The following is a 10,769-nucleotide window of genomic DNA, read 5'->3' on the forward strand; positions in this document are numbered from 1 at the left end:
TCAGTTAGCCTGTGTTTCAGTTTCAGTCAGCTTGTGTTTCAGTTCCAGTTAGCCTGTGTTTCAGTTTCAGTTAGCCTGTGTTTCAGTTCCAGTTGGCCTGTGTTTCAGTTTCAGTTAGCCTGTGTTTCAGTTTCAGTCAGCTTGTGTTTCAGTTCCAGTTAGCCTGTGTTTCAGTTTCAGTCAGCTTGTGTTTCAGTTCCAGTTAGCCTGTGTTTCAGTTTCAGTTAGCCTGTGTTTCAGTTTCAGTTCGCTTGTGTTTCAGTTCCAGTTAGCCTGTGTTTCAGTTTCAGTTAGCTTGTGTTTCAGTTTCAGTTAGCCTGTGTTTCAGTTTCACTTAGCTTGTGTTTCAGTGTTATTTTCAGTCCACATCCAGGTAGGTCTGAAGATAGTTAGGGTTAAGGCCCGGACACACCGGGCCGATTTAGGCCGTCGATATATGTCTGGCCGTCGGTGAGCGTCCTGTCGCCCTACTCAGATTGGTGTGTCCCGCACCGTAGTGTCTTTTGGGCCGTGCCGATACCCTCCGCTTAATAGAGTGGCGAAGTCCCGCCCATCTACTTCCGACGCATGGGACCTTATTTCGGAAAAAGTATGTATTGAAGTCAATGGGGAGAGAAAGATTATCCTTTGATCCCGTTTGAATTGTGCCATGAATTACACATGTGATGTTTGTCAATCTTAAAAAATAATTTCCATTTAAAAAAAGTCACAGTTTGTCGTAAAACTGTTGAAATATAAGACTATGAAAAATACGCAACTAGAAAGACTAAAAATCCCAGAGTCGTGTAAGTGAGCACGTTAGTTAGCATTACAGCCTTAGCCTTGTCATTTTTATTAGCCTTAACATGAAGTGACATTAAGTAACCCAAAATGTTAAACAGTAAGAGTAGTAGTCATATTTCGTGAACCCTTTGAAGAGTACTGTCTGTCACATCGGTGTGATCATTCTATAATGCACCGTTTAAGACCAGATGCCCCCGGGGGAGACATGCTAACGCTACATTAGCATCGGCATTAGCATTTTTTTTCTACTTCGTGCTATCTGCACAAATAGTTGACATTAAACATTAAAAAGACCAGGCAGTTCAGAGAGAATCAAAGGAAGGCAGGCAGGCAGCTTTGCATGACATTCTTCTGGACGTGTTTCATTGTGGTGATAGTGAGGGTAGTCAATCCTTTTGTTGGCAAGACTGTAGTAACGGCCATCTTGGTGACGTGTGTTGTTCTGCGAGACCAGAGATGTAGTTCATTGAACGGTTACACCCAAAAAAAGTGTTACTTTGCAGTTTTATGGCAAAAACATTTTTTTTACTTGCAAAATTATCTTTTAAATTGACAAACATCATATGTGTAATTCGTGGCACAATTCAAACAGGATCTAAAGATAACTTTTCTCTCGCCATTCACTTCAATACATAATTTTTCCGAAATAAGGTCCCATGGAGCTCCACCGGAAAGGGAGGGACTTCGGCTCTCTATCGGGAGGCTGTCGGCAAAAGGCTGTCGGGAAAAAGAAATCACTCTGATTGGCTGTTCAGCTTAGCGAATCAGTGCATGAGAAGCGAAACGGAAGTGAAGAAGGCACACACAGACGGCTATTATCTTTCTTTTTCCAGTACTGCACTAAACATGTTTTAGATTATAAGTGGCTATGTGAAACAGTCTGTGATGGGCGAGAGTGAAAATTGAACACACCCTATTTGTTGTTTGTATATACAGTATCACGCAGTCTGTCTTCCGGTTGCCTCTTTTGAATGACAAATACACACTACCGCCGCCTGCTGGTAAGGAGAGTTATTGCCACTCACGCATGTGCAGTTCGTACGTGCTAATTGGCCGTCGGCTGAAGTCTTTGCGGTGTGTTCCAGTGCGACACATGGCCAAGACGCAGAGACGTGAGGAGACATAACAGTCGGGTCCATCGGGACGTGTTCTTTGGTGTCAGTCTGGTGTGTCAGGACCTTTAGGGTTAAACAAATGTGCGTATTTATTTAGAGAGTCTGAGAAAAACAAAAAAAGTGGCGACAGATAACTCACAAGTAGCATTTATAAAACACCTGAACTTTTGAAAGAACATCCAAAACATTCAACTGTTCACAACACAATAAATTATTTATCTAATTTTATCATATTCCAATTACTTGTATATAGACTCTCCTTGCACTATTTATATTCTATCTTATTTGTATTTAGGCTACTCACACTATTGTATCCGTGTTATTGTGTTGTGCCTGTGACCTCAGATGTTCATTGATATATCCACGTTGTAGCTGTGTACACGTGACAATAAAAGCCTTGAAATCTATACTTTTTTTTACACAAACTTAATATGTTTCTGTCTTCCTTTCCCCCTGCAGCTGGAGGCCCTGCTGGACGTGTCCATCTCTCAGGTGGGCGTGGATGAGTGTCCCGCCACAGACTGCGCTCCGTCTGGCGGCTGCAGCAGCGAGGTTTCCTTCAGCCAGGTCCCAGTGGCTCTGAGCAGCGGGAACTCCTCCCTGGTGTCGCTGTCGGCCTCGTCCTCAGCGCAGTGTGGCTGCCGCGGCCGAGAGGAGGTCCACTTCCCCTGCGCGACATACCCCACGAACCCCTGCCTCAACGGGGGCTCCTGCCAGGACGGACCGCTGGGATTCAGGTAGGGGCATTTTGTGTTTTGATGAACCACTAATGCATTCAGGACGATGTTGAGATTCAACAACGATCAAATGCACGCTGAAGACTCTTTGAGCAGGATTTCTCTCACTGATCTTGCTGTTATGCTAAATGTTTGTTGTTTGTTTTTCATGTATTGTGTCTTGATATTTGTCTGTTGATGTTACACATGGAGCTGCTGTGATGCAAGGAGCATTTCAGACTTGATCTGACCATTAAAGTATTATGGTTATCGTTAACCATTCTTCAAGTTACATTTTTGCAAAGTAATATAGGTAGGATAATCATAAAGGTGTGGACATTACAAATACATATTATTGCCGACCCTGAAGCACTGGTTCCCTCGACCAATGAAAATTGAACTATTGCAGAAAATATACTCCTTGGAAAACAAAGGTTTATGATACTAACACAATACAGGAAGCGTAAATGCAATCTTCAGAAGCTAAAAGTTAAAAAACCTCACGTCACCACCGCTAAGCTAAAGGTGGCTAATGTTGGGCGTGATGACGTTTAGTCGTCTCATTTGTTAGTAACCGCCCTTTTTAAATTCACCACTGGGTTATTTACTGACGTATTTGATGTCGTAGAACAAAACTCTCTACACCTTATTTCAGGTGAACAACCAAAAACACATTCAAAAAACTATTGACTTCCAGACAAGGGGAGAGGAAGTGCTAACATGCTGACTCATTCCTGTAGCTCTCAATAAAAGCCTTGCTCTAACAGGGAAAGTTGTTCTTGTGTTTCTCATTGAAGCAGCTCTGTTTCCATCGTGTGCAGCAGATTTGAGTCTTCAACGGCTCCATCTTGTAAACCTGTCAAACATTTAGAAGATGTAATAAGCGAGAGGATAGATTTCTCCTGCAGTTATGGCCCTTTAAGAAACCTAATTTTCTGCATGTGCTGTGGGAGACTTTGAATTGTCACATCACTTTAATGGTTTAAATATGTAATGCAGCGACAGATGGTTCTCCCTTCCTGTTAACACTGACAAAAATACACTGCAGTAACTTTTAATTAACAATGTTTCTGTCAAGGTTTCTCGCATATATTATCAGCAGCTGAGAATAGAATACCATCATCACGTAAACAGTACATCTCTTTCTGTCTGTCAGGCAGAGGTGGGAAGTAGTGGAGTTCAAATACTTTGTTACTGTACTTAAAGGGGACCTATCATACAAAATGCACTTTTGTACGTCTTTTCTACATGAAGATGTGTCCCCGGTGTTCCAGGGAACTCACCAAGTGTCAGAAAACACAACCCTCTCTATTTTCCTCCATACCCAAATCTCTTAAAAAGGGGCTGCAACGGATCTGATACAGACTGATCCAGATTTGAACACTTCTATGACGTCACAGAAGTGGCGCTACGGCTATTGGGCCAACTCCACCAATCAGGAGGAGACAGCCACGGACATTGCCGTTGGAAAGCGCTGGAGACGCTGTAGTGCATATGCCAGGCCTGTAGATGGTGCTGTTCTCACTGAATCAGCCCATGATGCAAAGACAGTGTTAAATTGAGCGAAATGAGGAATGGCTAAAATGCATGATCTGTTTGGTATTTTGAAAAATAAAAAGTATAAATATGCCTTATATAGGTATGGTCCTACACTATATTATTCAAATATAGCATGATAGATCCACTTTAAATACACTTTTCTGGTATCAGTACTTTACTCCACTACTTATTTTTCTGACGACTTTTTACTTTGACTTCTTACATGTTGAACTCAAATACCTGTACTTTCTACTTTTTACATGTTGAACTCAAATACCTGAACTTTCTACTTCTCTCATTTTCCAAACAGGCTGGTTCCTTTAGTCTGAATGTGTGTTTGGTGGCGTGATCATTATTATTTAGAGTCATTGCGTGCCTATTGATTTGAACACGATCCGTGTATCCATCATTTCCTGGTCTTCTCTAAAGAAGAGGGACCAATGGAAACGTTGTCATGTTGCCGTTGGTCACCATGGAAACATTCATTAGCTAACAATGACATTATTGTTCTATTAATATAAAGGGAGGTCAGGTACTCTTTAAAACAGCTGCTAGTTATGGGTACTTTTTACTGAAGTACATTTCAAAGTTCTTTACTTTTACTTGAGTAAAGAAGTTTAGTCAGTACTTCTACTTTCACCAGAGTATTTTTAAACATGAGTATCTGTACTTCTACTTGAGTAAAGGATGTGTGTACTCTTGCCCTCTCTGCTCTCAGGTGTAAATGTCCTCCCATGTTTGACGGACCTGAGTGCCAGCAGACCAAACACAGCTTCGGGGGTCAGGGCTATGCCTGGTTTCCTCCCATCATGCCTTGCTTCCAGAGCCACATCTCCGTGGAGTTCCTGGCTGAGTCGGCCAATGGGCTGCTCCTCTACGATGGGCCCCTCGGCCCCCCCCACTCCGGGGAGCAGGAGGACTTCATCGCCTTGGGTAAGTTACTGCTGAGGATGCAACAAATATATGAAGTGCACAAGATATCCTTCATTAATGGCGTTAAGCAGTGATGGAGAAAGTATTCAGATCCTTTCCTTGTAGTACACTGAAAGTAAAGGTTCTGCATGGAGAGTAGATATGTTTTATAATGATTGATCATGAAAGTGTTCTCAAAGCTGGTAAAGGTGCAGCTAGTTTGAATGACTTTGTATACTGCAGGGTAGCTGGTGGATTTACTCCAGGTGGAACTAAAGTCTGATTTAACACTTGATTAGATTTCACATAATTCATCCACATCTGTGAAGTAACTAAAGGGATTAATACATGTAGTGGAGTAAAAGTACACCATGTACCTCTGAACTGTAGGTAGAAGTACACGGTAGCATAACATGGAAATACTCAAGTAAAGTACAAGTATCTTAAAATTGTTCTTGAGTAAGAAGTAAATGTACTTTATGACATCACGTCGATGAGAAACGGCTTGAAACGCGGCGTCCCTTTGTTGAAACACTATTTGTAACTTCTCAGCTAATCTCCCGGAGCTGCCGGGAAACGCTTTCATCAAACACAAAGCTAAATCAATGGAGAAAGTTCCTCTGCTTCGTAAACTCTAATGTCAGCTCCCTGATGTGGCGTTAGCGGATTAGCCTGCACATGGACGCTCTAACGCCGCCGGCATAATCTGGTGGCATTTAAATTATGTAATTATTTAACCGGGTCGTTGATACGTCAGCACGAGAGAGGAAAATCAAACGTGGCTGCAGCATCGATCCCTGCCAGGACTTTCTACCTTACATGTTCAATAACAAGGCTGTGAGGTGGATGGGGTCACACACACACACACACACACACACACACACACACACACACACACACACACACACACACACACACACACACACACACACACAGGATTGACTGAGTTGCAGTTGTTGATGGGATGCATTAGCTTACACAGCGATACAGAGAATTAACAAATTGTTTTTGCATTTTAAATCAAATACACGGTGTTTGCTCAATAGTCTTTTTGCCAATGCTTCTGAGGTTTTAAGCCCACCCTTCTGTCTTCATTCAGCAAAAGGAGCTTCAGTGCCATCAAATTATCTTTTTCCTGCTGAAATGTTCACTTTAAATCTGGGTGATATCCCAAATCTGATATAGCACGTTTTCTGGTAAATCAATACATTAATAGTCTAAATGGAAAAAACTATTTTGTAAACTCCCATGTGAATTAAGAGGCTCTACTCTGCTAGACATAACAGTTTCACGTCAAATCAACAAACAAAGTATAAATCTTGTTATTGTCGTCCCCCCCCCCCCCCCCCCCCTGCAGAGCTGAGGAACGGTGTTCCCGCTCTGAGCGTAAACCACGGATCAGGAACGCTGACTCTGCAGCTCCCGCCAAAATCCAGCGTGAGCGACCGGCGCTGGCACCGCCTCGACATCCTCAGCGACGGGAAGGTGTGTTTCAGATTCGATGTTTCAGGATAAACACTTGATATTTGGGAGATCAATCTCACGGGTACAAAACAAGAAGCTAAATAATGCAGAGAAAGTGACAGAGTAAAAGCAGGAGGTGTTGTGTTCAGGTGGTGCAGCTGATCCTGGACCAGTGTGGGGGGGTGACGGTGAGCGAGGCGGAGGGGGAGGAGTCCGGCTGCCGAGCGAAGGGGGAGACGCCGGGACACCACAGGTGAGACTTCTATACACGTCATTTGTATTCCCTTAAAGGTCTCCTATTATGCTTGTAGCGACCAAAATCATATATAGATAAACAGATGATTAACTTGCCGCTGAAGCAGCAGTTAGCCTTCAGTTAGCGGAACGTACGCAGGGCAACGATCCAGGTCCAGAGCAGACCTTTGATTCCATCCAATATCATCACACAGGACAGGTTTCTTATGTTTCTTTCCTTCTTCTAGAGCCTGTAAAAAACCATGTGCCTCCTAGTGCTCTGTCCTCTCTTAGTTCACTTGAAGCTGTCTTTGGCTCTCTGCTGCCGTAACAACGTACACTTCCCCTCTGTGAATAAAGGTATTCTGACTCTCGTCCTCTTCCTCTTCCTCCTCAGGTTTCTGAATGTCTTCCAGCCGCTCCAGCTGGGAGGAGTGAAGGAAACGTCTCCTCACCGACGTTACCGCAGCTTCACCGGCTGCATCCGCAACCTGGTGGTGGACAGCAAGGTGTGTGTGTGTGTGTGTGTGTGTGTGTGTGTGTGTGTGTGTGTGTGTGTGTGTGTGTGTGTGTGTGTGTGTGTGTGTGTGTGTGTGTGTGTGTGTGTGTGTGTGTGTGTGTGTGTGTGTGTGTGTGTGTGTGTGTGTGTGTGTGTGTGTGTGTGTGTGTGTGTGTGTGTGTGTGTGTGTGTGTGTGTGTGTGTGTGTGTGTGTGTGTGTGTGTGTGTGTGTGTGTGTGTGTGTGTGTGTGAAAAATGGACCTCCCAAAATATCGCCTTGGAAAGTCTGCAGTCAAATAGGTCCCAAAATAATAAATGTCCTGTGTGTGTTTTCCTCACCCGTCCTCAGATGTACGACCTGGCGTCCCCAGGTGAGAGTGTGGACAGCACCCCGGGGTGCCGGCTGACGGACGGGGTGTGTGTGACTGCAGCCGGGCCCTCCTGTGGACCCCGGGCATCCTGCCTCGCTGACTGGGGCTCCTTCAGCTGCGAGTGCCAGCCCGGGTTCAGCGGGCACAAGTGTGACAGCGGTGAGTGTGTGTGTGTGTGTGTGTCTGTCTGTCTGTCTGTCTGTCTGTCTGTCTGTCTGTCTGTCTGTCTGTCTGTCTGTCTGTCTGTCTGTCTGTCTGTCTGTCTGTCTGTCTGTCTGTCTGTCTGTCTGTCTGTCTGCCTGCCTGTCTGTCTGTCTCTCTGTCTGTCTCTCTGTCTGTCTGTCTGTCTGTCTGTCTGTCTGTCTGCCTGCCTGTCTGTCTGTCTCTCTGTCTGTCTGTCTGTCTGTCTGTCTGTCTGTCTGTCTGTCTCTCTGTCTGTCTGTCTGCCTGTCTGTCTGTCTGTCTCTCTGTCTGTCTGTCTGTCTGTCTGTCTGTCTGTCTGTCTGTCTGTCTGTCTGTCTGTCTGTCTGTCTGCCTGTCTGTCTGTCTGCCTGTCTGCCTGTCTGTCTGTGTGTTCAGTGTCTGATCACCACTTTCATTGAATATTGGTTGAATGGTTTAGTCAGCTTGTTCTAGAATCGATGGTGTTCTTTGTCAAAAATGACTGTCAATGAATGGCTAACCCTTAAACGGTGTTTCTCCTTGCTCAGCCCTCCCTGAGTTCTCCTTCGACTCCGGCAGCGTCGTGCAGCTGCAGCTCAGAGGCGGAGGCAGCTCTCGCAGCACAGACGTCCAGCTGCTGCTCCGGACACGAGCCTCCTCCGGCACCTTGCTCTCCATGAGGTCCCGGGAGCCCGACGCCTTCATCGTGCTGGAGGTCAGTGAGAGACCTTAGATTTCACACGCTTTAATACTCAAAGACTGTCTTACACAGGGGCATACATAGAGTTCTGCAGGACTCTTAGGTCCCAGGCTCCACCAACAGTTTTATTGAGTTGCTCTGTTGGAGGAGCCTTTGACCTAACATGTTCATCGTCATAACTAAACTGGAGCTACGTACGTATGACCAATAAAAGCCTTGAACCTTGGAATGAGTCTTTAAACCCTGAAAGGAGTCAGCATTTCATCACTTCCTCCCACCTGGTCTGGAAATCAATGTTTTTTAAATGTGTTTTTTAAATGTGTTTTTTAAATGTGTTTTCGGTTGTTATTCTGTTGTTTAAGGTCTGTGGTTTACACGAGCTGAAGAGATTTTTGTCCTACGACATAAAATACATCAGTAAATACCCCACTGGTGAGTTTAAAAACAGCGGTTGCTAACAAGTGTCTAAATGAGACGACTAAACGTCATCACTTCCAACATTAGCCTCCTTTAGCTTATCGGTGGTGACGTGAAGTCATGTGACCGTGCTGTAGTTCCTTTATAGCACAACATTAGCCTCCTTTAGCTTAGCGGTGGTGATGTGAAGTCATGTGACCGTGCTGTAGTTCCTTTATAGCACAACATTAGCCTCCTTTAGCTTAGCGGTGGTGACGTGAAGTCATGTGACCGTGCTGTAGTTCCTTTATAGCCCAACATTAGCCTCCTTTAGCTTAGCGGTGGTGACGTGAAGTCATGTGACCGTGATGTAGTTCCTTTATAGCCTAACATTAGCTTTTTACTTCATAAATCAAAGTGGTGTTAATATGTGGAGATTATCCTGCTGAACTAAACGTGTAAGTATCATAAACGTTTGTTTGACACAGTGATAATTTTCTGACATAATCCAAAATCACATGGCGAAATCCCATTGGACCAGGGAGATGTTGCCTTCAGGGTCCCACTACAGAAGTTGGACATCCCTGCACCGCTCTATAAACCGAGTAACGTACAACTGTACAAAATCGTATGAACAGAAAGTAACGGACTCTGTTCTTCTCTTCAGATCTCGGAGGGTCTGCTCTCGGTTCGTGCTAACCTCGGTGACGGCGTCCACGCCCTGCGTCTCCCCGAGCAACGGGTCGACGTCGGACAGTGGGTGCTGGTCGGACTCAGTCGCCATGACAACCTGTTCACCCTGCGTCTGGAGCGGGGGGGCGGGTCGAGGGAGGCCCGGGCCCAGCTGGGGGGTCGGCGGGAGGTCGAGGTTCACAGCCTGACGCTCGGGAGCGACGAGGCCGGCTTTCTGGGTGAGACTCCATGCTTTACATCGGCTAAAATCCAACAAAAACACAGATCATAGAAATTAGTTAAAAACATACTTTTGTTAGAAAAATCTCACTGGTCACCGGCTTGATCTTCAATCTCAGAATCCATGTATTTATGATCCTTTCAAGAATGGAAGTAGTCAAAACAAAAAGAGAGAATTTTTTTTTTCTCAAAATCTCAAAATTATGTTTTTCTAAAAATTCTGACTTTTTCTCAAAAATGTGACTTTTTCTCAAAATTCTGTTTTTTTCTAAAGATTCTGACTTTCATTTTTTGATATTACTTTTTTCTCAAAAATCAAACAATTCTGATTTTTCTCAACAATTTCAAAAATCTGACTTTTTGCTCAAAATCTAAAAATTCACACTTTTTCTGAATACTTAAAAATGTTAATAATCCCTGGTCACCAGTTTGAGTTTGAATCTCAGGATCCATGTATCTGTGATCCTCTCCAGAATGGAAGTAGTCATCACATACAGAGCATCAACTAGTTCCTGAACAGTGTCCTTCACATGCTGATATCCAAGAGAGGGAGTCACACAGTCACAAGATGGAGGAATAGAAAGCAGTATTCAATGTTTACTTCAGATTAGCTCCACGTCAGAAATGATCATGCTTGTCATATGTCTCTCTCCATAGAGGCTGAATCATCATGTTAATCACATAGCTATCATATGCCTCAAACAGTCCTGATGCTCTTCTAGGTAATCACACATCCTGTCACGTTCACAGCTACAGTTGATACCTTTGCTCTCATGTTGGAAGAGGACATTCAGTGTTTCCCCAACCACTTGTAACTCTTTTCTTTCTCTCCCTTGATCCACCTTAGCAGTGGTGTGTATTAATAACTCCGAAATGTCCTAATTGACCAATCAGAATTGAGTATTCATGTAACTATTTATATAAATAGTTATCAATAAACCGTATTTAATTGTGTCTTAATGTACA

At 44.1% G+C, this 10,769-nt stretch overlaps 2 protein-coding genes across 2 annotated transcripts in view; one reads left to right on the forward strand and one right to left on the reverse strand.

The window, feature by feature from the left end:
- The window catches only part of LOC307013494 (neural-cadherin), a gene marked incomplete at both ends in the record, with an annotated part of 72,489 nt that extends 62,529 nt beyond the window's left edge, over positions 1-9,960 (forward strand). Inside the window, 9 exons of the mRNA XM_079640894.1 lie at positions 2,358-2,635; positions 4,872-5,086; positions 6,423-6,550; positions 6,679-6,782; positions 7,161-7,272; positions 7,612-7,792; positions 8,344-8,510; positions 9,559-9,802; positions 9,950-9,960. Of these exons, the coding sequence (XP_079497020.1) occupies positions 2,358-2,635; positions 4,872-5,086; positions 6,423-6,550; positions 6,679-6,782; positions 7,161-7,272; positions 7,612-7,792; positions 8,344-8,510; positions 9,559-9,802; positions 9,950-9,960 (1,440 nt within the window). The remainder of the gene's footprint in view (positions 1-2,357; positions 2,636-4,871; positions 5,087-6,422; positions 6,551-6,678; positions 6,783-7,160; positions 7,273-7,611; positions 7,793-8,343; positions 8,511-9,558; positions 9,803-9,949) is intronic.
- Positions 1-10,769, reverse strand: part of LOC307012830 (uncharacterized protein) — a 271,685-nt gene that overhangs the window by 148,119 nt on the left and 112,797 nt on the right. The gene's annotated exons all lie outside the window — the stretch shown is intronic.

The sequence above is a fragment of the Notothenia rossii genome (genome assembly GCF_949606895.1).
Source record: "Notothenia rossii genome assembly, chromosome: 7".
NCBI lineage: Eukaryota > Metazoa > Chordata > Actinopteri > Perciformes > Nototheniidae > Notothenia > Notothenia rossii.